Here is a 27,498-nt window from a genome sequence, read left to right on the forward strand (position 1 = left end):
GACAGGAGGTAAAACGCCAGTAAATGTTTAATTGCCACCTGTGCGGAGCTCTGCCCACGCCGCCACTCACGGGGCAGCCGCTCGGCCATCGGCTGCTCCGGCCGTGCCCGGCCTCGCCCGCCAGCGGGCGGGTCTCGGCGCGGCGCTCGATTGAGCGGCCTGTGCCTGAGCGCTGCGGTGGCGCGGGAGAAGCCGGGCCGGCTCCGCTCCCGATGCTGCGGTGGCTGATCGGCGGCGGCCGGGAGCCGCAGGGCCTGGCCGAGGTGAGGCCGCTCCCTGCGGAGCCTTAGGCTTGGAGCGGGCAGTGCCGTGAGGTCGGGATGCACTGGGCCGTGGTGTTTCCCACTGGGTGGGTCTGGGCCGTGCTCCGCGCCGGCTCTCGGCCTGCGGGGCCTTCGGGCTGACAGAACTGGTTACCGGCTTCGTGGAGGAGAATGAGAGGAGGGCAGAAGCGCAGAAGCGAACCTCGAGTACTGTGTTCATTTCTGGGTCCCTTAGATCAGGAGGTGCTGGAGCGTGTCCAGAGAAAGGCAGTGGAGCTGGTGAAGGGGCTGGAGCACAAGTCCTACGAGGAGCAGCTGAGGGGACTGGGTTTGTTCAGCCTGGAGAAGAGGAGGCTCAGGGGAGACCTCATCACTTTACAACTACTTGAAAGGAAGTTGTAGCTAGGTGTGGGTCGGTGACTTCTCCCAGGCAACAAGTGACAAGTGACAGGATGAGCAGAAATGGCCCCAGACTGCTCCAGGGGAGGTTCAGGTTGGACATCAGGAAAAATTTCTTCACAGAAGGGATGATTAGATATTAGAATGGGGTGCCCAGGTGGGTGGTGGAGTCACCGTCCTTGGAGGTGTTCAGGAGACGACTGGGCGTGGCACTTTAGTGCCACGGTCTCTTTGACATGATGGTGTTTGGTCATAGGTTGGGCTTGATCTCAAACGTCTTTTTGAACCCAGCTGATTCTGTGAAGAGCAGAACACCCACGCTGAGCACGCCAGGGAGCTGTTGGGAGCATCCCGACTCCCTCCCCCTTTCTCGGCGGGGCCTGTGTTGTGTAGCTGCAAGAACTGCGTATAAGTCCTGCTCTCAGTCAGACTGATGATATAAATTGTAGGCAGTGACTTGTTATTTGCAGTAACTTCTTGTTTATGTGTTATAGTAGTTCGTAGTAGTCTTCTAGCACTTCTTAGTTTCTCATCCATGAAACACGGTTTGTTACGTAGTGCACTGTACACTGACATCCTTCCTGCTACTCAGGTTAAGAGTTTTACTAGATTTGGGGGAGAGATTGTTGAGATTTTCGTGTCTCTAAGAGCTTGGTGAAGTTCTCAGAGACTTAACAAGAGTTAATTAACAATATTACTGGACTCTATACACATAGTGCTTTTGTAATTTAGACAAGTATGAGGAAGTAATTGTTTTCCAGCTGCTGTTCATGAGCAAGTGTGCCAGTGTCATAGATGACTTCAAATACCAGTATTTACTTTGGTGGAAGTTTGGATTTGTGCCAGTTTGGAACGATGATGTGTGGGAATGTCTCTGACTTTTGTCACCAGTCAAAGTGCTGGTTGCATTGCAGTCATATTTAGCAGGTTTGTGTGCAGTTGTTTTTGAAAGGAGGATGGGAAATATGATGCAGTTTTGTAAGATGTGCTAGAAAATAGCACAAAGTTTAAACTCTGGCTATAGTTTAGTTATACCGTGTTTTAATAAAGCATGAACATGAATCAAGATGTGGCCCAGTTCTTCCATTCATAGCTTGATTAAACCTGACCCACAGGACTTTTGTTCCCATTGTTACCACTGGTTTGTGGGATGACAGTACTAATTTTGCTTCTCTGAGGAAAAACTGAATAACAGATATTGCTAAAGGTTAGTTTCTAAACTTCCCCCCCCGCTTTATGTAATATTGTTTCATCTAATCATCTTCATAACTAGTTCTTAAGTAGGTAAGAAAGCCCATAGCAGTGTGTGGGCTATGGACTTAGGGTATTTGTTTCACGTGCTATGACTTCAGACAGATGTGTAGAGTGGCATTGCACTGGGTGAATAGAGAAAACCTCTAGCAAGGCTATCCTGAGTTCATGAAAGGTAAATTTCTCCATGCCCATTTTTATTTTTACAGTGGAATTGAAAGTCATTTAGACTCAAGCTCCTGAATCTCTTCAGTTGATGGCCATGATGTTCATCTTAGACAGGGTGGTTCTGGAAATGGAGCATCATGGCCAATAGTAGCTAATTTGTCATGCTCCACGGTGCATAAAATCAGTATGTATGTGAACTCTTGTATTCCATGTTTTTGGTGAATTGCATTTGAAAATCCCACTTTTAAACACTTTACATCATGGGGGTTTATAGGAAGTTATGAAGTTCAGATTAATTTTTTTTTTTTTTTTTTTTTTTTTTTTTTCTGATTACTGTAGTGATGCTGACAGGTCCTGCATAAAAACATGCAAGTTGGGAATGGATTCCATTAGCATCACTCTCCAGCTTTCCCTTCTAAAAACAGGATTGCTATAAGAGAGTCCAGTTAACAGTTTCTATAAAAAAGTAGATTTCTTCAGAGAAAGAATTCTCATTTAACCCTATGTTTTGCTGAATATTAATGTCTGTTTCCTTGGTACAGTATTGCTAATGTACTGAGATTTGCTTAGACTATGTAGAACTCTCATTTTTTAAGGCATGTTTTGATTACCTTTGACAGCTGACTCCAGGTTTTCATGTTTGTCCAGCTTTTCTTTATAGCCATGCAGATTCTACTTGCATTATTTTAGAAGGAAACTGCTATTCACACGTGATTGCATAAAATGAGGAACAGTTACTTCATGAAATGCATCAGATAGCACAAAACCGAGATAAAATCACAAGAACTTAATTTAAAAAATAGGAACTCTTAATTTTTAAAATAAACACAGGTTTCTTTCACCATTTTTTCACCTTGTCATTCTTAGCTTATGAAGAATAGTATCATAGTACCAATATCAAAGTAATAGAAAATAATTTATTAATCTAGCAAGAAGATGTTCAAATTTTTGAGGATAATGTGTTTGTCTTTGCTGTGGTATTACCTGTCATGTATGCTGTGTGCTGTACAGTGTTCTTTAGTTACTGTTTTACAGTGTAGGTTCTGTTGAAGTCCTCAAAGGGGAGACAGTCTTGGAAGTAAGATGATGTTGACTGTCATGTAAAATAAATCCAGAAGGAGAAGAGTGCTGCCACTGAGTTACTATTGAGCTGTTCTGTTTTTTTAAAAAATAATGTCTTACAGTAAGTTGTTCCAGAATGTGTAAGACATTAATTACAAAAAAGTTGTCTTGAAGCAAACTGATGATTGAGATTGGCAGAACTATTATTCCTTGAAAGTGCAGTTCTGTGCAATATTTTATTGACCCTACCTGATGATCAGCTTGTTCCAAGTGATTGATTGTCCTTTTAATTAATAGTCTAGGTGGGGGTAATTGCAAATGCTGTTCTATAAAATGATTAATCGTTCTCTACATTTTTTTAAGTGGTTGGCTTTGGTATTTTGTGAATAGAGTAGCAATGGATGATTTATATATTATGTAACAGAGCAGCATTTGTTCTTATTTGTTTTAAATATGTTGTCTTTATATAGGATTTTAAAATTGAACAGCAGATGAAAGATATGAAAGATTCACAAACGTCTCATAAGATGTGTAATTTAATGAAAAACTGAGTGTATGGTGAATTGAGTCATGAAGCTGGCTCCACATGACAGCTCATAACTAAACTGGGTTTTCATCATGCTGTATCAGCAATTAAAGCAGTACAAAATATTTTGTTAAACAGAAAATGCCATATTATAATTTAAAATGCGTGCAATAGAAAGCTATTATTTACTTGAAATAATAAGAAATTATATTTTGTAATGATTTTCGTTCAGGCAAAATGGTATTTCAGGAACTTCACACCTGAGTCTAGGTTGTTAGAAGTTACAAAGACCTGATGAAAATAATTATGTCAGTACCAAATAAATTTAACTCATTTTTTATGAATTTTAGAAATCTTCTGTACAGACAGTTGGTGAAGAACAAACACGGAATCCTTACACGGAGCTCCTCGTGTTGAAAGGTCATCAAGATATAGTACGATTTCTAGTGCAAATAGATGACTGCAGGTATGAAATGCCACTTTGAATTGTTTCATAGTGTCCTTGGCAATACTTCAGAGAATATTTGTTAATATGTAGTAATATTTGTAATCTTCCCTTTTTATTTTTGGTGGGGAAGGGCAGGAAAAATTTGAGTTAAAAAAGCAAGGGATGAACACTCCCTTTTCTTGGTATGTTACTGTGTCTTTTGGCTTCTCTTTTAAGGTTTACTTTAATGAGAAAATAATGGTGAATGAGTTAGGTTTCTTGGTGCCAAGTCACTTGTTGGGAAGAAATGTTCTTTTTAGTCTGTTCCTATTTGAGCGTTCCCTTCTGTACATGCATATGAACTCTTTCTCACAGGACAACATGCAGTAGTGTCTTCTTCTGCTCTGAGCAGATACATGTGTTTTGCATTTCTGAATTGAGAATAGCTGTTATTTCACCTTTTGGTTCTATGAAAGAATGTAATAGGCTCCTTTAGGTACACTGTAGCAATTAGCCGTGACATCTTCAACAATACTGAGCGATGGTTGCTGTTCCTTTCGTTCCCATCTTCTACTGTACTTTCTTCCAAAGCCATAGTACTTAATTCACTTGAGCCTTAGTTAATGCAGGGTTTTTTTAAATTTTCAAATATTGAAATTTTCACCACTTTATTCAGAATGACTGCTTAGCAAAATTCATCACATGCCTAATCTCTGCATTTCATTTCTCTTCCAAGCTGTACTTCTTTGAAACCTGATCATTCCTTTGTTTCTCTCGGTCAGTTTTCAGATATGTGCAGTTTTTTGTATATTCCCTGACAATTTTTATCTGTTCTATTCTTGTGAAGACTTGAGTTATCTATCTTCCGAGGACAGAGTTATCTAAAAACTGGAAAACTAGTTAATAAGCAGAGATGAAGTCATTGTATTTACCTTTGTCACTTTGGAAATGTGTCTGAGAGATTGTATTATGATAGTTGTGCATTACAACCTGGCTTCTATTCTAGTTTTCTCTAAATTAGCCTTTCATATTCTTTAATTATACTTAATCGTAGAAGAGAAGAAATAATTTTCTGCCTTAAAAGTAAGGTGGTGAATTCTTTAGTCAGTAATAAAATGTAGTGACTCTTGGCTGATGTGGAGAATAAAATAGAAAACATTTAGAGATTAAGAATGTAAGTAATAGGCAAGAATAGTTCTGTTAAGGAGCTGTAGTAATTTATATCTTTTATGGATTAGACTCAGAAGGGAATTTCTAATATATTCATCAATACACTACACAAAGTTAACATGGATAACAGCTTGTTTTAATCCTAGCAGTGTATAGCAGGTGTTTTGTGAAGGAAGGTTCTCTCCTTCCCCATTCACATTGATTGGAGGAGATCATGCAGGTGGTCTCTTCCAATTCAGGAATGCCCACAGAATCCTGTTTTCTAATAAGATTCATAATATCTCTATATATAAATTTCACAGAAGACTCCATGGAGGATCTTTAGCGTGTCCGTTTTTATTCTTAATGTCATAAAATATATATATATTAGAAAAGTTACATGTGTTACCATAAAGTTTATTTTTCCGCATTGTAGTAGTCCACCAGAAAATTCCTACAAAAATGAAAGAATCTTGTGGCTTTTTTTCAGTCCTTTTTGACCCAGACCAATTATTAAAATAACTCTTTATCAAAGTATGTTTTCTCAAAACACTTACTGCATAGAGGTAATTGATTTTTGTAGAAATACCAGAGTATTCTTAAATTGCTGTGTGATACAAAGAAACTGCTTGCCATTTTGGGCTTCTTTCTTTGATGGCAGGTAAATTACTGAAACTAAACTAATGATAATCTTTGTAAAGCTAAAGTCTGGGTGGCTGCATTTAATATAGGCTGTAAAATAGCATATGGATAGGGAGTAAGTTATATAGCTGGTTAACATTCTGAGAGTTTGAGAAGTTTAATAGAGTTGCTTCACTGGACAGTAATTCTGAGTTTTTATTTATCAAGAATATGGTATTTTCTGGATTGTTAAACACCTGATAATATTATTCACTTGATTCTTTTCAGTAAAATTAGTATTGTTACTCAGATTCTGAAATGTTTTTATTTAGTTTCTGCAGCTATTCCATTGTGTGCTTTTTGTCAACTATTGTAAGCCAAATTTCATGCTTCAGGTCTTTAGATAATATCATCTTAGTGAGAATTTTGCAGAAGGATTTTCTTGTTTTCTCAGTGGCTCAGCTAAAACCAGTGAGTGGAAAATTTTCTCAGATTGGTTTTTGAAGGTACTAAATAAATCCTATATGAATGTAACAGAAAGCTGGTGGGCTTTTTTTTGCTTTTTTTTTCTTTCTTCTTTGCTCTTGTACTTTTCGAACATGAAGTAAGGGTCATATTGATTAGAAGATCACTAAAGAAGACTAAGCCTGAGCAAGAGTCTTCCAAAAAGTGGACTGAAATAAAATTGCATGTGACGCCCTAGCATTTGATACATTAAATTAAACAGAGTTCATAACACATTTTAAGAACAGTTTTTTTGTTGCTCGTTTGACCATTCCTTCCTTCTTCAGGAAACTGACAGGGTTACAGATGGTAGTGATCTTGACTGGAAAAGAATGAGATGTCCTATAAGGAGCATATGTAGGCAGATGGTTAGATAGTCACTCTAACCTAGAGAAAAAGGTTGAATTCAAGTCAGACTTGGTTCATGTGAGATTAACATGCTAATTGGAATTTGTGTTTTCCTCATATGGTATGCCTTTCATGTGGATTTTTATCAGAAGTCAAATTTAGCACCTTAAATGTGTTGCCCTTCGAAGTTCTTTTAAGCCACACTCTACATTACAATGGTAAATACTGGACTACTCTGTTCTGAATCCAAAAAATTGGTCTGAGAAACTGCTCAGGGACTTTTTTGTCTTTAAGCAGCAAGGTATTTGTTTATTCAACGTTGGGAGCAAGCCAGCTCGTGCTGGACAAACTTACTCGACTTGCAAGTGCAAAACTAAGCCATTTTATACACTTTAGATACATGCTTACATCATTTATTATACATATTAATAAGTAGGCTGGTCTCTGGGCAGAGTCTTTCCCAGACATGCGCAATTTTCTGCTGTGGGGGTCTTCACCTCAAGCCTTCATCCATGGTGGTCGCCATGGATGTCTTCCTCAATTTGACCTCTTCAATTAGGTGACCTGAATTCTTCAAGCTTGCAAAATCCTGGCTCTGGGCCTTCTAGATCTTATTCAAACGTCTAGTTTACCTAATTTATTTCTGTGTGTGTACTACTCCTATTCTTTCTATAATAAGGCCTTTGGTCCAGTGAGCAGAACAGAACATGATATTAACCAGTGCTCCTAAAATGTTCTTCTAGCAAAACAGGTATTGAGGTTTCTTAGCAGGCCAAGATATCTCAGTTAACTCTTTTAGGCCTGGCTCCTGTTTCAGTTCCTGGGCTGAACCCAGACAAGTGGTTTGTAACTTGTTAGATGTCTTATAGTTGACTCTGACTAATAGTATTTGATTTTAGAGTTCACTGTTATTTGGTGTTTCAGATCTCATATTTTTAAACAAGAGAATTGGTTCTTTTGTATGGGGTTCTTTTTATAATAGTACATATTGGGATTCCTACATCTTGTTCTTATATTAAGTATATGTTGATAAATACCTATTCAAATGTACTGACTTTAGTTTAGAAACTATAATTGGGATTTACAAATACATGTTTATTCTGTAAAGACAGAGCCTGATATATCTTGTAAGTATTTTTTTTCCGTAACCGTTTACTACTTTTCCATTACATTATGCTATATTGAAGTTTTCAGTTGTGGTTTTTTTACCTCTTTTTCTTCAGGTTTGCATCTGCAGGAGATGATGGAATCGTATGTCTATGGAATGCTCAGGTTAGGTGATTTTTTGGGGGCTGGCTTGTGTGTTCTGGAGAGGGTAGAAGTTATGGAGAGGAGTTAGAAATGTCTAGAAATGAAAAAGCAGAATAAATAAGAATTGCTGCAAAGCTGTTTGAAAATGTACAAGTGGAGGGAGCTTCTTAAATTTTAGTTTACAAAGGAGAGTTAGGGTATTAAAAATTGTGTGAACTCAAGAGAAGGATAAGTTTTGAAAGTTAGAATGTTTTGGGAAGACATAGTGATTTTAGAGAGATTTTAGATGAAATGATGATGTGAAAAGCGGAAGTGTGTATCAATGTGTGCCTTTAATTACTCTTTAAAAGTGTGTTCTGTGTTTGCTGTTAACACCAAAATGTTGACTAGTAACTCAACAAATATATAAGAAGATCCCAAACCTGCCAGGATTTTTATATATACTTAAGTTTTAAGTACATTTCAGTAGCTTTACTAGTAATACCTCTTTGTAGTATAACTGATTAGGCTAAATGGTGAACTAGCACAAAACTCTATTGGAAAGATACCAAAGTGAGTAGAAGTTCAACATTTCATGCAGTACAGGAACAGGGCCTTAATTGCTTGCTGTGATAAAAATCTTGTAACTTTTGAAAACCTTACAAAGACATTAGTTTTATCATGGAAATAGTGCTCTGTTAGTGACACCTGCTGTTCTGGTCTTCTGCTCTGTGTCTCTGTATCATTGACAAAATTGTAGAAGGAATGAGCATTAGACCTGTGTTAAGGAGGTCTGGTATATGAGTTACATTGTTCAATAAGAAGTCTGAAGGGGAGACATGCTGTACTGTCTAAAGTGTATCAAACATTCAAATTGAGGAAGAAAAAAACTCAGACTGTAAATTTTTTAAAAATCTTCTGAAAAATTTAAGTGACATTTATGATGGTGTAATTTTAAAATACAGAAGGGGAGACTTGAAATTTCTCTCTTTTGAGCAGTTTTAATTAGTGCTTTGCTGTAGTTGAAGGCCTTTTGTGATTTTTTAATTCTATAATTTGGAAAAGTAAAGGGGTCTTGAATATTAAAACCCGTATATGTGAATATATATACCCAGTGTTCTGAGCAGTTTGTCACTTAGATATTCAGCTTATGAACTGAGTTCCATTTTCTACTTCTGTAGGATTTTTATTAGTTTAAAATGTTAACCTGCAACTGTAAAGAAGTTTGCAGCTATGATAACCCTGTATTTTAGTTGCACGTTTAAAATGCCAGTATGCTTCTCTATGTTTGTTTGTGGAGTTTTGCCTTCTAAACACAGCAGAAGTAGCTGTGGTTGTCCAAAGCACCATCTTGAATCTGTAGATGATGTACATGCTAAATAAAGCTGGCAGGAAATTGGCAGTACTGTGTTTGCCATAAATATAGGTCAAATTTTTCTAATAATTAAAAAAAAAAAACTTTTTCAGGAGAGGGTTTGTCAACAAATCTGAATTACCAAAGTGTTCATGGGTGAATGGCCAGTATTTGCATTAAAATTAAATGAACTTAATACAGAATTTTGGTCTTAAGGGCTTTTAGAGGGTTTTTTACTCTGAGAGTAATTTGTGTTATGTCCTTTAAACCTACGCTTGGTATCTTATTTAATCTTTAATAGCATTGAAGGTAGTAAGAAGCAAATTCATAAGTTACTTTAGAAAGGGAGATTTGAGACTCTTAAAAATTCTTGCTTTCAAAAGTCATGTGGTACCTATGTTTTATGCTACAGTAGGCATTTTGCATGTTTTACACTTAGTTTTCCATGGTTTTGTTTTTCAGACTGGAGAAAAACTTTTTGAACTTCATGGACACACACACAAAATTACAGCTATAGCACCATTTTCTTCGTCAGATGCTTTTGAAGAAAAAAGACATTTGATTATAACAGCCTCAGCTGATAGAACAGTTATTGTATCCTTTGATCTAGAGAATATTCAAATTTCTATCAGCTTTTTGTGATTTTTTCTTTTGAAGGTAGCACTGAGACAGGCTGCAGGCTGTCTCAAGATGGATTGGCCAGTAATACCCACTAGGTGTAATTGGGTTACACAGGAGTTTTACTAGTTATTGCTCACAAGTAGGTGCAGTCCTTGCTACAAAAATGAATCCATAACAGACCTTTATTAATATGCCATTTAGGCCAAATATTGAAAAGACAGAGTTTAGAATACTGAGACACTGCATACCTCTTTCCTAATCTGTCACAAACACAGCAGTTATATTTATAATGCATAGAAACCTTTCAGTTTCCTTAATGAATAAAGACAGGTTTGGGACTGCACTAGTGGCAGACAGGTTCAGAAAGTGTCGTGTTTCCATTCTACTGTAAAGGTATGCTAAAGAAACCCTATGAATGTCTGTTGTTTTGTAGGTCCTATGGGCAGGTGTGTTAAAATGAACAGCAATGTTTGGTGTAAGCAGTGGTACATAATGAGTGGCTGAGAAGTGGGTGTTTTTCAGACTCTCAATACCTCAATTTTCTTTTTGAAAGGATGTAGAACAAAGGTAACTGGTATGACTTGGTTCTGTTACTGTGTTGCAAAAAACAACCTACCTTTAAATTAGTTGTTGACTCTTAATAGTAGGGAAAAAATCAATGAAAAAATAAGGTTTTGCATTGTTGATGAAAAATGTAGCATGTAATTAAATCTGTGTTTCTCAGGGAAGTGATACCTTGATACTGTGCTTCATAGTACTTAACAGATTTATTTAACTAAAGCTCATGATCATTTTACTGAGAAATTCCCTGTAGAACTTTTGCAGGAGACATATATCTGATTTTTGTTCTGCAGTGTTTGACAGTTCTTCAAAGACTGGATGTATGGTTGTCTGGAGGGAGTGATCTGTGTGTTTGGAACCGAAAATTAGATCTCTTGTGTAAGACCAGTCATCTTACTGATGCAGGTAAGAATGTAAATGACTCATTATAGCTGTTAAAGTGCAAGTAAAATGGATCTGTATAATGATGCAAAACCAACTTGGCAAATTTCCTTTAATTCTAATGATAACATTATTTATTAGAGCCACTCGCTCTTTTTTTAAATGTCAGACTTAATAGTTTCAGAATTAAGACTGCTTTTAGTCTCCTGTACTGTGTGAATTTTAGGATATGTCAAATCTCAGTAACTGTACAATAGCTTAGACTTACAGGGATAGACCTTGGATGCTGGTCTATATGTGTTTGCTGTAACATGTACCAGATTCTTTGACTGGCTTTTTGTGTGATCAGGTGGGAGTTCTGTTATTCCTAAGTGAGCTTTGTAGAAGTAGAACAGTAGAGATTACTTTTTATTATTAAGATTCAGTACTTTTTATGTAGAAAATGCGGGTTTTGATAGGAATGTAATAAATGTAATCAGATATCAATGTCAATCATGCTTTTATATTAATAAATTTATATTTTGTATGTCCATAGAAGGAAATTGTCACATGTTATTACCGTGCTTTACCAAGATACCTGTAAAGCTGTGAATCACATATAAAGGTGGAACTAGTATTGTCCTTATTTTTGTCATGGAATAGAGTAGTGGTAGGCAAAGCCTTCTGAATCTTTGAGGATATTAATACTTCTTTTGAAAGTATTGATTATGAAATATTATGAAGTATTATGCTAAATACCAGCTGGTAGTGTTGCTGTGGTGCTTTGTATGAAGTACTATTGAAACTTTGGTACAAGGAGTCAATGGGATGTGTAGCATGGGCCTTGTCTTCTATCCTAATCTCATGCTTCCTTTGTGGGGAAAGAGATTGCTTATTCCTTGGGGAATTTTTCTTTAGTGGTGTGGTGGCACAGACGGGGAAAATTCTGTGCAGGATTAAGACAGACTAACAATTAAGACAGAAAGCAAGTTGGACGTCTTAGGCCTTACTCTTCTTCTGCTGGCTCTGCACAGTGTTTTAGAATTGTGTGTATTGAGGTATGTACAGTATCTAATAACTTTGGTACTACCTTTGTTTAGAATCTTAATAATTACCATGGTGTCCTTAATACTGTCCAGCATTAGGACATAGATATCTTAACTGTATTTAAAATAAAAAGATAATTTACTTTCAGTTTCACTGCAAGTTTGATGTCCAGAATTCTGCTGGATTCGGGACCAAAAGTCCTGAGCTTGCCTCTGTTTGAGATAACCTATTCAATTCTGATGGCATTTAACTTTTATTTCAGGCAATATGCTTCTGTTTTGATTATAATTTCCAAGTGGAAGGAAGATTGTTAAGAACTTTATTAATAAGGAATTAACAGTTTGCTGTGTTATAACCAGTGGTTATCCTTTCCTCTCTTATCCCCTGTTTTTTTTTCAAAGGTATCAGTGCTTTGGTTGAGTTGCCCAAAAACTGTGTTGCAGCAGCTGTAGGCAAAGAGCTAAGTGAGTATGTTGCATTTATGTGAAGTGTTCATATTCCTCTATAACAGCTGCTTATCAGAGATGTGTGTGAAAAACACACTGCTGGAATTGTATAGGGAAAGTAAATGGTATTAGAGTGTGATCAGCAACCTTCTTTTTCCATTCTTTACGAAGAGGAGACAGTACTAATCTTATTGAGGAATCTTATAGATGAAGCTTTTCTATATTTAGAATCATGGAATTATTAAGGTTGGAAAAGACTTTGAAGATATCAAGTCCAACCTTGAACACCACCATGCCAATTAAACCATTGCACTAAGTGCCATGTCCAGCCATTTCTTGGAACACCTCCAGGGATGATGACTCCACCATATCCCTGGGCAGCCCATTCCAATGCCTGACCACCCTTTCAGTGAAAAAATTCTTCCTGATATCCAACCTGAACCTCACCTGGTGCAACTTGAGACCACTTCCTTTTGTCCTGTCACTTGTCACCTGGGAGAAGATGCCAGTCCCCACTTCGCCACAACCTCCTCTCAGGTAGCTATAGGGAGTGGTGAGGTCTCTTTGAACCTGCTTTTTTTCATGCTAAACAACCTGAGCTCCTTGCTCTTAGGGCTTGTGCTCCAGAGCCTTTGCTATCTCTCTTGCCCTTCTCTGGATGAAGTGAGGGGCCCAGAGCTGAACACAGCTGGATTTGAGGTGCAACCTCACCAGTGCTGAGTACAGAGGGACAATCACTGCCCTGGTCTTGCTGGCCGCAGTGCTGATACAGGCCAGGATGCCATTGGCCTTCTTGGCCACCTGGGCACACTGATGGCTCATGTTGGTCAAGCAGGACTTGCCTTTCTTAAACCCATGCTGGCTGGTCCTGGTTCCCTGGTTGTCTTGGATGTTCTGTGTGATCACACTCAAGATAATTTGTTCCATTACCTTCCCTGGCACTGAGATCAGGCTGACAGGCCTGTAATTCCCTGGATCCTTCTGACCTGTCTTGTAGGTGGATGTCACACTGGTCAACCTCCAGCTGACTGGGACCTCCCTGGTTAACCAGGACTGATGATAAATGACAGAGAGTGGCTTGGCGAGCTCCTCCGCCAACTCACTCAGTGTTAATGCCACCTGTCCAGATCTGACTGGGGCAATTGACATTTGTCCTAGTGCAGAAGGTCTGGGTCTGCTTATCTGAGCTGTCAGATACTAGGCTTCACTAGAGCCTCTTTATCCCAGGATCAGAAGCTATAATGAGACAGTGTGATGATTTCTTTTGCTCAGTTGGAGACAGAATTATCTATGTATGCAAACTGGAAGTAATTGGCTAGCTGTTGGTGGAGAGTCTTTTTGGTAAGTGCTGTGTAAAATTACTGAAATTTCAAAATAGGGAATAAAATCCAGGAGCAAAAGTAGAGCATTATATCAGCAAAAAAGCAGATGTTGCTCAAGATGATTAAATACTTAGTTGAAAAATTAGCAACCTGATACTTTGATCAAAGAATCAGGAACAAATTAAGAATAGTCCTCTTGTGTTTAGGCATAGGGATACAATACAAACTTCCATCTAAACTTCCCACACTTCTTTTGCAGTACCGTTGAGATAGAAAAGAAATTCCAAGACTGGTTAAAATAAAGTCTTAATTCCTGATGATCTCAATTGTCTTACTAGAGAATATTGCATCCTTTTGAATTTCAGTGAGATGAGTCCTCAAGAAACGTTTCACTTTTAGTTTACTTATCCATAAAGATGTCTAATACTTTTCACTTCTGCTTTCTACAGCTTCTGATGTTGACCAGGTCTATAAATTTCAGAGTAACAAGGCTGAAATGTTTTATCCTAGAGTTGCTGTAGTAAGAGGCCTTAATGATAACACTGAAATAATTCATTCCCATTTTTTGGTGTCATGGTGACCATAAGTCTCGTCTCACTTATGTTTTAGTTTGTACCTGTCTGAAAATGATCTGTTTTATTTAAGTATAGTTCCATCTTATTCTGAATGAAAGAGTTTATTTAGACAATTTCTCTTTCTTTGAAGTAATTTTTAGGTTGACTGATTCTAACAATGAGTCTGAAGGTTGGAATGTCCTTGAAGTAAAGCGCCTTGTTGACCATCAGGATAACATTTTGTCATTAGTCAGCGTCAATGGTAAGAGTCGTTTTGTAATGTTACTGCTTTTGTTAGTTACCACTGGGATAAACCTATGGAGTTTTTTTGGGACCAAAGTTTTAACTGGAGTGAAACTACTTTACTAGTGGATGTACTATCTTGTGTAGCTGCAAAGGTAGTGACATGTCAAAATATAATTGCATTGTTTATGGATTAACAATGGGATGAAACCAGGCAAGTTGCAGTGTTGAAGAGAGGTAATGTCTTTGATGAAAATGGAGCTCTGGGTCTTCTTTCTGTTAAAAAAGTTAAAAATGCTACTTTTTCCCTTGCTCCTTCTGACTCTTAAAATGGGATATGCGAGGCAGTGTTCCTTGCAGTTGTTGTCCCAAGATAACTGAAGGTTCTGAGGGTGCAGTTGTGGGCCTGCATAGAAATTGTAGAGGGTCTGGAAGATGATACAGTCTCTGCTGCTCATTAGGGCAATACTGAGCTATTACCTGAAATTCAGCCCCTTCTACTCTGTTCTTGTCTTTTTTTTTTTTTTATGGAGCACCCACAGAATCCAGAACAAGTTATTACTGGTGTAATAGAAAGTATTTGTCCTTGAGTGTATCTGTGTCGGCCTGGTTGGCACAAAGGGGCTTTGTTACAGAGGTAACAAGAAGCTGGAAAAAAAAGAAAACTTGGATTCTATGGTACTTGTTTCTGGGCTTAACTGTTGTCATTATTGCCTCCTTTTGGATTACGAAGAACAAGCAATGTTTGGCTTAAAGAGACAATCTGCTACCTGCATTAAATATTGCTGTAGTGGTTCCTTCCCAGGTATGAAAAACAAATTCATGACGAGCTACTTTCAGTCTTGCCATCCACTTAATTTGTGATCTGTAATTCTGTTTATGGCATAGACATACTTTGTTGCTTCTGAGGGGTGTCCAAACACTTGTCCAAGGAATAGAAGGGCTTTTTATGTAGAAATGGAGTTCAAGTACTTGTACATACTTCTGGTGGTGTTCCTTGCCTTTGCTATGCAGTACTGTGCACTGTGGTCAGTGAATGTTCTCCTTCCTAATTTTGAGGAGAGCTCATCTCCTTTTGCTCATCTGAGGTGTGCTAGGTAATAAAATGAGTATTTACTCAAAGAAAGGGGGTTTAGTCCGGTCAGTTATGTACTGCACATTGTACATAGCTTTACACGAAAGTGAACACTCTTACCTTTCTAGGGTTGTAACTTTGTGTGAAATGTCACTTTGGAATATAATGGTTTTTTCCCCCCCTGCAGACTTGACTTTTGTGACCGGCTCTCACGTAGGTGAGCTAATAGTTTGGGATGCACTTGACTGGACAAAGCAGGCATCTGAATGCAACTTCTGGGACTCCTCTGTCCATCCAGATGTACAGCCAGAAATAAAGTTATCCCAAAGCCCAAGTGAAACTTCAGTTCAACACCTAACGTCTGATGAGGAGGTAAAAAGCTTTAAATACAGTAAACTAATTCAAGTAAGCTAGGATGACCTTACCACAGAAGACCAACTGCTTTGTGTTTTCAGTTTCCTTGTTTTAATATGAGAGATTTCTTCTAAATGTGCACAGCTAATTTTATACAGTCAACAGTTTTTATATAAAATATTGGCTGTTGAGCTAACTGAAGGTTATAATATGTTGATGGTATTGGGAACTAACATAATGGACTTTCAACAACAGCATTTCTTTTTGACTGACAAAGATTTATTAGCTGTTTATAGTACCACCAAAAAAAATAAATAGGAGGTGTATGTTTTGATGGCATACATCTTTCATATTCCATTCTTCTGGAAATGCAGTTTTCACAATAATGCACCTTCGAACATTTATATTTGAAGGTACTATGGAGTGAATTTAAGAATAGGCATATGTCTATGCTTAATAGTAAATCAATATTGCTCCTACTGTTCTGATGGGCCATACTCAATTGTATACACAAATATGTATACAGGATCCAGGCTACTGTAATAATGCTTTGGACATAAGTTCTTGATCAGAATACTCTGTCAGAACCCAGTTATTGTTCAGCAAACACTAAAAGTTGTCAGGTTATTACTTACTTTTGTGAAATGTTACCAACTGTTAGTGGCAATGTAAAAGACGTTTCGTAGTTGTCACGTAGGTCAGTTACTGGGGAATGATTAAGAAAGGGATTCCTGGAAATGGATTCAGAGATATGAGCTATAACAAAGTAAAAGCTGTGGAAAAGCCTGAATTCCTAAAACCCTGGAGAGAGAAACATTATGGGTTGTGGGCAGAAAAAAAGATGTGGTTGTATCTAAAGGTAGGATTTGCAGTGTTATCAATGCTTATTTCTACAATGAGCCAAAAGCAAATTTTATTTAGGGTGAAATCTATAATATGGCTTTAAAATACTTTGATTTTCTGCTTGAAAGCTACACAAGATGTGTTTTAAGGGAGGGGAAAAGAATTTTGAGAAGGTCAGAAGTTGTTATAACATTGAACGTGGAATCTGAGGCTACTGAAGGCTTTCTTCCCTGCGTGGAACTGAACTAAACAAATTGCTGTGAATTTCATTCGTCGTGAGAGTTTTGAATGGTGAGAAGTAAAGGTGGTTCTAGCGTTAATCCTGAAATAGAAGCTGTTTTAAGGCAGAACTGTCTGTATTGTAAAGGTCCTACTTAAAAAGTGGTGAAGAAATGTATTTTTATAACGTATTACTTTGTTACGTGCAGTCTAAAAGTGGAACGCTGTTCTTCATGTTAAAAAAAATAATGCCAAATATGTGTTTTCTCTGTTTTCCAGGCTTGGTAGTTGGGTGGTTGGAGAAGATGCATGTGTCTGGTTTGACACTGAGATTGTAGGCAAAACATGATTCAGAAACAAATGGGGTGGTATAGGTTTGGCAATACTGGGAAACAGTGCTAGGGAGTGCGTCTGGTGCCCTGATAAGCGTGTGTTTGTGTTTAGTTACCTTTTAAGATAGATGTACAATTTATGCTTCATCATCTTTTATTTTCTTGGGGTTTGAGATGACCGGAATTTTGCCAGGGCTTGTGAAAAAAGAAGAGTGCTCCATGAAAAGCATATTTTGCAAAGCTGTAAGACTGTGTGACTCATGGTGGAAGAGTGATGTGGAAGGCCACTGAATTTGAAGCTCACACAAAACTAGGAAAATAATACAAAATGACTCAGTGGGTTATTTTTCCTCTTGATTCGATAATGGTGCTATCAGAAATCTGTTTAGTTTCAGTACTTCCACAGCAGATGTGCATAAGAAAAAAGCCAAAACTCTGAACAAAACCCTGGATAAAGAGTTTTGAACAGTCAAAACATCATTGAATATATATATAGAAAATCTTAGTCAAAGACAGTGGGTTACAATTTTTACAAAATATTGACAGATGTGTAGTGTGAACTGATTATGAGACATTGATGTTTGGGTTGTGTAAGTGGAAGCAGGCCATTCAGGGAAATGTTCCAGCATACATCACCTAAACAAGGTACGTTCAAAACTGCAAAAATGTATTGAATGGAAGTATTTTGCACGCTCCTGGTACTGAATATTAATCATCTGTACATACATATGATTGTACATTTGCCCACTCTAAGATCGTCAGAAGTCACAAGAGGGTCCAGGTCCAAAGATGTATAAGCTGTTTCTGGCTTTAGGGTCATGATGGTTGTAGGATGGAATGCCTGCACTCTTCTGAAGAAAAGCATTGAATGCAAAATGCACTATTGTGTAGTACTTTCCTGTGAGAGAGTTCCTTTTCTGTACTCAGTAGAGTTGAAATACTTGAACAAGGCCTCCTTGTCCGGCTTCAGTTAAATTTCAAAAGCTTCCTGTATTCTCAGGCTTTCTTGATAAAACAAAAGTTTTTCAAAACACAGAGCATTATTTTAGTGTAAGAAAGTAAATGTTTAATTGCAGAATTGTATTGATTTGTTGGTATCCTTGATTACTGCTTGGATGGTAAGGTACAGGTTAAAAATACAGACACTAAATAACTGCTTAGAGCATAGGAGGATATTGCACATTTGCTCAAAAAAAAATCCATATTTTTTTATATAACTTACTGATTTCGTATGTTTGGGATAAGGCAGCAACATGAGGACAGAAACAAGCTGGATAGTGCAGGCTAGATGACATCACAGTATCTCTGGAAATCTGTTACATGTGGGATGATTTTTCAGTATCTGTTTCTGCAAGTTGTTCCATTAAATTTTTTTTCCAGTATGTGTTTGCTGCTGTTGGGAAAGGCATATACGTATATAATCTTCAAATGAAGTGTGTGATTGCCTGCCAGAGAACTGCTCACGACTCCTCTGTGCTGCACATCGAGAAGCTTCCAAACAGGTACAAGTCATAGTACATTTAGTTAATGCAATAAAGAAAAGCAAAACTTGAAAGGGTGACTAGACAGACTGCAAAGCTGCATCTAATTTCTAGGGCAGGGACTTATCTGCAGTTTGATCTGCTTTTATTAGGTAGAGCTTGTTGATCTGGTTTTTGAAAATTCATCATTGTAATTCAACGGGAAAAAACTATAATCCAGTATATCCAGACTGGTACACAGGCTGAAAATATCTCAGCTATTTTCAAAATCAGACCTGATAAAGCACTTTTGTCTGCATTGTGAAAATACAGCTTAATGGCATTTTACTTCTATAAAGCAAAGGCATATGACATATTCAGTAAATATTTTTCACTAAATGTTTTGTAACAATTGAAATATTTTAACAAAAAGTAGTAACTTCCAGCCTTTGTTCATTAGTGATGAATTTCTAGCTGGATCTTGATTTGAGAGCCAACTTGGACAATTTGCTGCATATATATATATGTATATTCTAATAGTAGTTGTGTTAGATCCCTTTATACTCTTGTTCAGTGGAGCAAAAGTCTATCAGAAGATAAAAATTGGGGCCTTGATTGTGTAAATGCATGTGCTTTTCCAAGTGTGTAATGAAATAGGGTACCTTTCCTTTTGTTATTTTTCCGTAAGAAAAGGTTTTTGCTTAATGAAAATAAGCTTATGGACACCATTTAGTCGAACTGTGTTTGCAGAGTCTAAACTTATGTTTTGTTTTACATAGTGGTATGCTTTTAAAAGGGGGTGGAAAATGTTTATTTTTTTCCACCTATTCTACAAGCCTGTTATAGTTTGTTCTGCTACAGATGCACTTTGAGGCAACTTGCTGTCTCTTTTATAGAAACATCACAAGGTGATTTGCACAGATAAGTATCCAATGCTAGTGTTGCTTATCAACTGTTTTTACAGGCAGCTGATCTCCTGCTCAGAAGATGGCAGTGTGCGCATTTGGGAACTCAGAGAAAAGCAGCAGCTGCCAGCTGAACCAGTTCCGACAGGTTTGCTAGTAGTGGGGGGTGAAAAGAACGTTTCAAAACATAACAGGAGACCCAATATTCACCATATAGGAATAGAGAGGCTTTCAAGCTTTGTAGAGAAGAGATAATATATTGTGTTCAACCAACTGATAACAGGTCTGGGTGATAAACTGAAGAAGGGATGGGTATACAAGCCCCCCAAAATCTGATATGGGATATTAAAAGGTCTGGGTGAAGCAGTTCTGTACCATAAGCTTATTTAAAGTTTGCAGTTGTATCAGCCAGTTTAACAAAAATTAGGACCTCTCCTGATGAACCTTCATCCTTCCCTGTTTGTACCAAATAGTGCTGAATCCTCTACCATGCAAGATTAAATAGTTGCAGAACTATGTGCAGAAATCTAGAAAAACTTGCAGATGAGCAGCTGGCACAAAAAAAAGGAATTGTTTTCCACATCTCCTCTTTGAACTTTGAATGATATTGGGACTCACTTTGAGGCTGTATACAACCTCACTTGCATACTACCTCTGGGCATTGGAGTCTTCAGGGCTAGTTGCTGGTGTTAGAGCAGCATTTTCCTCAAGTACAGACATTCACAGAATCACAGAATGGATCAGGTTGGAAGTGACCACAGTGGGTCATCTGGTCAAACCTCCCTGCTAAAGCAGGGTCATCCCAGAGCACATGGCACAGGATTGTGTGTGGTACTTGAGTATCTCCGGTGAGGGAGACTCCACAACTCTCCATTACTCTCTGGGCAGTCTGTTTCAGTGCACGGTCACTCGCACAGTAAATAAGTTGTTCTGTATACTCAGGTGAAACTTCCTGTGCAGCAGTTTCTGCCCATTGCCTCTTTTCCTATGCTTGGCACCAGCAAGAAGAGCCTGGATCCACCCTCTTGGCACCCTTCCTTCAGGTACTTAGACATTGATGAGGTCTCCTCTCAGTTGTCTCTTCTCGAGGCTGAACAGGCTCGGTTCCCTCAGCCTTTCCAGATGCTCCAGTCCCCTCATCATCTTTGTAGTTGGACCCGCTCCAGGAGCTCCATGTCTCTCTTGTCCTGAGGAATCCAGAATTGGACACAAAACTCCAGGTGAAGCCTCACCAGGGCTGAGTAGAGCAGCAGGGTCAGCTCCCTCAACATACCCAGCATTTGCTCCCAGCAGTGCTTTTCCTAATGCACCCCAGGATATCACTAGTCTTCTTGACCACAAGGCCTCACTGCTGGCTCATGGACACCTTGTTGTCCACCAGGACACCTTATTGCCCTTGTTGACTTTCAGACAGTTCTTCTCTGCCCATCTCTCCAACCTGTCGAGGTCCTTCTGAAGGGCAACACAGCCCTCTGGGGTATCGGCCACTCCTCCTGGCTTTGTGTCATCAGTGAACTTGCTGAGGAGGCATCTGTCCCCTCATCCAAGTCATGGGTGAACAAGTTAAACAATACTGGTCCCAGCATTGAACCTTGGGGGACACCACTAGTGACAGGCCTCCAGCTAGACCCTGTGCCTCGGGGATCTGCTGCTCAGCCAGTTGTCAATCCATCTCACTGTCCACTGATCCAGCCTACCGTTCCTGAGTTTGCCTGTAAGGATGTTGTGAAAGACAGTGTTGAAAGCTGTGCTAAAGTTGAGGTAGACAATACCCACTGCTCTCCCCTCATCCATCTAGGTAGAGAGTGCTTCATCGCAGAAGACAATCAAGTTGGTCAAACATGACTTTAGTGAGCCCATGCTGACTACTCCTGATCACTTTCTTGTCCTCTGTGTGGATAGAGATGTCCTCCAGAATGAGTTGCTCGATCACCTTTGCAGGGATCCGGCTGAGGCTGACTGGCTGGTAGTTCCCTGGGTCCTCCTTCTTGCCCCTTTGAAGACTGGGTTGACATTTGCTATCTTCAGTCATCAGACATCTCTCCTGATCTCCATTCAAAGATGATTGTGAGCACCTTGCTATGGTGTCTGTCAACTCTTTCAGCCCTGGTGCATCCCGTCAGGGCCCATGGACTTGTGGATGTCAGATTTTCTAGGTGGTCTCTAACCCAATCCTCCTTGACTAAGGGAAAGTCTTTCTTCCAGCATTCCTTTACCTGGTCTCCCAGGTCAGAGATTCCTGAGGGCTGGCCTTGTCAGTGAAGACTGATACAAAGATCAATAACTCAGCCTTCTCTGCATCCTCTGTTACCAGGGTTCCCCCTCCATTTAGTAACGGGTCCACATTATCCTTAGTTTTCCCTTTGTTACTGATGTATTTGAAGAAGCCCTTCTTGTTGTCTTTCACATCCTTGGTTATATTTAATTCCAGATGGCCTGCCTTGTCTCATTTCTACTTGTTCTGAGAGTCTCTCTATATTTATTCACAGTGGCCTGACCCTGCTTCTGTCTCCTGTGTATTTTCTGCTTATGCTTGAGCAGTGACAGGAGTTCCCTTGTAGTGCTTGGTACTTTTTGACCAGGCCAGCAACTTCTCTGCACACTGGCAGTTGTGGCCTTAAACAGGTGCTCTGGACAATATAATTAGTATTAAGAACTGGGAACAGCAGTAGACTTGCTCTCTTTTAGGAACTTTTTTATTCAAGCTGTGAATAATTTTCTTGATGTATCTTGTCTACCTGGCTGTTCATCTCCTGTTGGTAACTTTTGCAAATATATTTTTGCTGCCTGGCTTGATTTAGAAACATTTTTTTCAGAAATGTTCTGTCTTCAGTATTGCTGGTGATGGCTTATCTACACAGTGACAGGTGGTGTTTGGCTTCACATTGGAAATTGATAACTTCTGTGAATCGAGATGTTTGAAAGAAACCAGTGAGATGCTGCTGTTGATTTGCTCTATTTTTATTCTAGGGATCCCCTGAGAGGTTGTTCATCTTACCAGTTACCTCTCTTGCACCAGGGCCATGGTTTAGCACACTTCTAGTTTTGTGTGCTGATGGGGCTGAGGGAAGGTTTGGGAATAAAGTCTGAACTGCACAGTGAACGGAACCAAGCTTTCTTACTTCTGTCAGTACTATTGCATAGTTCCCCTGTTGGCTGTGGCTGTGCTAGTGGAGTACTATCTTTACAGTCCAGTTTGGCTGATAGTTTTAAATCTGAATGAAGAAGCCAATGAGCCAACACTTTAATGCTGTAGTGCAGGACATACGGGAGAGACTGGTGCCTCATTTTTCTCCTCTTTGCACAAGTAACAGTTTAGGAGCACAAAGCAAAGGTGAACATCAGTGTCCTGCATCTATCTTTGCTGTTCGGTTAGTTCATTTAGGAAGTCTTTGTGTTTCTTCTTAAATATGTGTATTGTCTCATCCAGGTGTGTAATTCAGCATGTTTACTAAATTATATCTAATTAGGACAAGTAGCTGTGTTTCCTTCCTCCCTCAAGATGAATAATGCAGATATAAAAATGCTGCAAAGTACAGTGCTTCTGTCATTTTGCCATGTAGACTGTCTTGGTTTTAGATTTTATGTGACTCTTCAGCTAGAGGAAATAAATTGTATTTGTTATTTTTACCAAATGAGAGACTTTTCTTCCCCCAGGGTTTTTCAACATGTGGGGCTTTGGAAGGGCAAACAAGCAGGCAAATCAAGCTGCCAAGAAGATGCAGGAGAATACACCTATGTATTTCTTGGAGCTGGTTGGGGATTTGATTGGTCATTCATCAGCTGTGCAGGTAGGTCAGCTTTAGTAAGAACAAGAAAAAGTGAATGTTAGTAAGCAATGTAAATTTGACAGCGTAAATTAGAGAAAACAGCTGTAAAGCTGTAACTTTTGACTGTCTGGGTCTGGAGGCTGGGAGCACATTGTGTGGTATATTTAGTGCAGTATGAAAACAGTAATACATACTGACTTAATATTCTAGTGAGAGCTTGCTCAATGATGCCTGAGGATTGTGTGTGCATATATGCACATACATGCTACAGATAATCTGGTAGTGTATTTGGTTTCTTTTATAGACTGCAGACAGTACAACTGGGAACCACATGCGTGACCCAGATTTCATCTAAGTTCACAATCTAAACAAGGGCTTATGCAAAACAAAACACATTCAGTAATGTCTTAGCCTTCTGTGCTGTGAGCATTAAGGAGGTCTTTTAATGTTAGATCAGTTACCATTCCGTCCTTCTGTATGCCTAATATAATATGTTTTTGTTTTAAATGGCATTTTCCCTCCACACCTTTCTGTGTTTGACAATCTGTTGGAGTAAGAAATCACTTTCTTACAGTGGACTTCTGTACACATTCTTGGAAGGAGCAGGGGGAAGGGCAGATAGAGAGGAGCGGTGTGATTCTGGAGTAGCTTTGCTCGCAAGTATTCATGAGACTGATGGGACTTCAGAACTGCTGCTGCCAAAACCTGAAAGTTTTTCTTTAAAAGCTAAGGTGGTGAACCTTTCTGTTATCTTTCTTTTGAAAAATGGTTAAAAGGGGTCTTATTATTGACTTGGAAAGTTGCTATCTAAGAAAGAGGACATAGTGTGTAATTCAGTGAGGGACACAGCATAAGAAAGTGAGAGACGTATGTTGGGTCTTGGCTGGGATGCTGCAGAGTCAAGGGGTAATGGAGATGATGGTGGATGTGATTTCCTGCAACCTTCTACATGTGGAAAATCATGGGGTTTTTTTTAAACTATGGGCATACTGGAGCTGTTGAGGAAGAAAATGTGGTGGCCAAAATGAGGGTTTGGCAGACTATTTCTACTGGAACTCCATAACTAGTAAGTGGCTGTTCCCAGAGCAGGTAAACCTTGTCCTGAATGCTTTCCCTGACCAGATCCCTTCAAGAAAATGAAGGGACAGGGCACTGTGAGCATGCCATAGGGACATCGCTGTTGGCTATTGTGTTGAACTGCAGTTAGTGGTTAATTTTGGGCAGCCTTGTGAAGGTCTCAGAAGTCAGGAATGACCTCATGACTTGTCAGCTCCACTGGTCTTGCAAAATCCCTCCACTGCTGCTGTACTTTTCTCCTGTGTTGTATTTCTTGCATGTTTGACTTCCTCTGTGTGATCAGGTATGTGCTGATGTCTGTCACAATTGTTTGCTCTTTGATCCTTCCAGGCCTGGTGCTAGTAGTCTTGTGTTGTAGGGAAGGGGACAGTGTACCCAATGAACAGAACAGGCTTCTGTTCCTAAGAAACCAGATCAAAGTTCAGACAAGTCATTCACTCTTCTGTTGCTGACTTGGAACAAATTGCTTTTAGTGCTTTCTGTCCATGAGGCTTTAGTACTATTTTAAAAAGATCTTGCAGTATGAAGTGCTGTTTAAAGAGTTTTTTTTGTGTAGTGATTTTATGATCTCTCAAATGTACAGTATACAGTGTCATTTTGCATACCTATCTATAAGCAAAGCCATTTCAGATATGTGTATTTGTTTAGTCCAGCTGTAAACTAAATAGTTAAGCAAGTTGACCATCTCATGCAAGCATCATGGTAATAATAATTGTTTCATTGCAGATGTTCCTGTACTTTGGTGAACTGGGATTGGCTACATGCTCTGCTGACCACCTCATTATTTTGTGGAAGGATGGTGAACGAGAATCTAGCCTCCGCAGTTTAACACTATTTCAAAAATTGGCACAAAATGGTGATTTGCAGCTCAAACTTTAAATTGCTTGAATACAGGCTACATATATGTAAAGTGGATGTGTGTTAAACCTGAGTGTAAGGTAATGTCTGAGCTACTGGGAATCTGACTACCAGTAACGCTTACACTTGATGTCATGTACTATACTGGAAATTTTATTAGTTGCTATTACTCTTCTGAAAGGAGAATTTTGCATGTTGGCTTACTCTGTCAGCAGAAATGGTGTTCTCTTGAAAGACTGAAGATAATGATGGCTCATTAAATAGTTTCTAATGTTGTTCCCACATGGGTGAATGTCAAGATTTGTGAAAATCCTCAGATGAATCATAACTAAAACAGTTAGGGGTATCCACAGTGCTATGTGCAGAAAGGAGGCATGGCAAAAAATCTGCAGCATAAACCCCAAAATACAGTGACAAAAAGACAAAAGCTGAAGAACCACAAACCAACCCCAAAGCAAACAAAGCAACAGAAAAAAGCAAAGTTAACCCCAGAACTGATAAAAAGAAAGGGTGAGGGAGAATGAGATAATGAGTGATAAGTTACCATTTGAACAAGAAGAACTAGGGAAAGGGAGAATTTGGGAACTTAGTGGGTGCTACTGTCCTCAGGTCTACTCAGAAGATCCAGTACTTAATGGTTTAGGACTAAGTCTTGTGCAGCTTTTGAATGCCATCTCTTCCCTTTGAATCTATAAGAATTGGTTTCAGTACAAGAGACTACAAGGGTGTAACTTGGTACTTAAGATACAGTGTTTGCAGTAAGTGCAATTAAAACAAAGGGCTAAGCAGATCCTGGCAAGAGTAGAAGAAAAGGAGGAAGCTCCTAGTTTCCTAGAAGAAACCAAGGAGCCTTTTAGACTTGTCTTCCTCCAGTGGCTGTGGGCACTTGCCTTCCTCCTACTACCCAGAAGCCAAGCTTTGCCTCTTGAGTCTGACCATACTCTCTAGAAGGTAGAGCAGAGGGACAATAAGATTTTGAGCTGTATTTTTTTCCTACCTCAGTCAACTAATTACCTATTGGTAACCTTATTTTGAGTAGAGAATTCAAAATAACTTATTTCAAAACCACAAAACAGGTGGGGAAATTGTTAAACTGCTGCCTTTCAATTCAGGAAGGTTAAATCGGTGTTAAAACTTGAACTGCATGTTCCTTGCTCATTGGCTCTTCTTTTGACCAGCCTAGGAAAAGCATTTGGATTGCACCTGAGGATACCATACTTCTGGTTTTATGGTATTAAACTGGAGAGAGAAAGGCATGTTAAGTCTGCATCGTTTCAGCTGGTCTTCGTTGCATTTTTGGCTTCCCCAGCACAAGCTGGGGAGATGAAGTTTTATTTCGGCTCTTTGCCTTGTTTCAACTGAGAACTGTTCAGTTGTTTATAAAGTGTGTTTACACATTGTTACTAAACCTTTAAAGTGAAAGCTTATAAAAATTAGATTATTTGGAGAGAATACTGCTATCATCAGTTATAGCTAGAGAGAAGAAAGCTCATATTTTTATTCTCTCTTATAGCATGAGAACAACTGTTTCCTTTTTATGTGACTGCTTTTAAGTGAATACCTGGTAGGAAAACAGACCTATTTAACTAAACAGTTCTTGTCACAAAACTCACTGTGCAATTTACAGGGATGTAATTCATCCTTAAATAGTCCTACATGCATGTATAAATATTTATATCTATCAGAAGTGCCATTGTTCTCAGATACACTCCATTGGCAATAGATCTCCCAAGGATCTCTTCCTTTAAAGATGGTTGAGTTGAAAGTATTAAATTGAGTTCTTTGTTTTACAAATGAACTTCGAGCGTACAGTGAACATAGTAACAGTATACTGTCCCATTCCTCTGTTAAATGAGAGTTTGTCACTTGGCTGTTGGGAGGTGCAATGAGCAGAATTATGGTGACCAGATGAGAATTTTTACTTCTTACTTTTGTAGTTTTAAACTTTTTTCCACCTTGCGATAACACAGAATTCTGTATGTTCACACCATAAAAGTAAATATCAGACCTACTCTTAATACTTTTACAACTCTGAGGTGACTGTTTTACACATCTGTGCACTGACAATAGCATGAAACAAGCAGCTGTTAGTCACTGGACTAGTTTAGGAGATCTGACACAACTGGCAGATGACAATTAATCTGTGCTG

The 27,498-nt window shown here is 38.8% G+C and overlaps 1 protein-coding gene across 2 annotated transcripts; it reads left to right on the top strand.

Annotated features, from left to right (window-relative positions):
- The first annotated feature begins 135 nt into the window (after positions 1–135).
- WDR41 (WD repeat domain 41) lies at positions 136–25,633 on the top strand. 2 transcript variants are annotated; one of them, XM_032674713.1, is made up of 13 exons: positions 136–263; positions 4,020–4,135; positions 7,942–7,990; positions 9,765–9,896; positions 10,254–10,316; positions 10,778–10,889; positions 12,293–12,355; positions 14,365–14,475; positions 15,719–15,903; positions 18,660–18,781; positions 19,704–19,792; positions 23,302–23,435; positions 25,218–25,633. In XM_032674713.1, exons 1-13 carry the CDS (start codon positions 213–215, stop codon positions 25,368–25,370), a joined length of 1,380 nt encoding a protein of 459 aa, XP_032530604.1. In that variant the 5' UTR covers positions 136–212; the 3' UTR covers positions 25,371–25,633. The 2 variants fall into 2 exon arrangements, with proteins under 2 accessions (XP_032530604.1, XP_032530605.1); XM_032674714.1 differs by lacking the exon at positions 12,293–12,355 and having other exon boundaries at positions 164–263.
- Positions 25,634–27,498: the final 1,865 nt, after the last annotated feature.

This window comes from Chiroxiphia lanceolata, chromosome Z (assembly GCF_009829145.1).
Source record: "Chiroxiphia lanceolata isolate bChiLan1 chromosome Z, bChiLan1.pri, whole genome shotgun sequence".
Taxonomy (NCBI): Eukaryota; Metazoa; Chordata; class Aves; order Passeriformes; family Pipridae; genus Chiroxiphia; species Chiroxiphia lanceolata.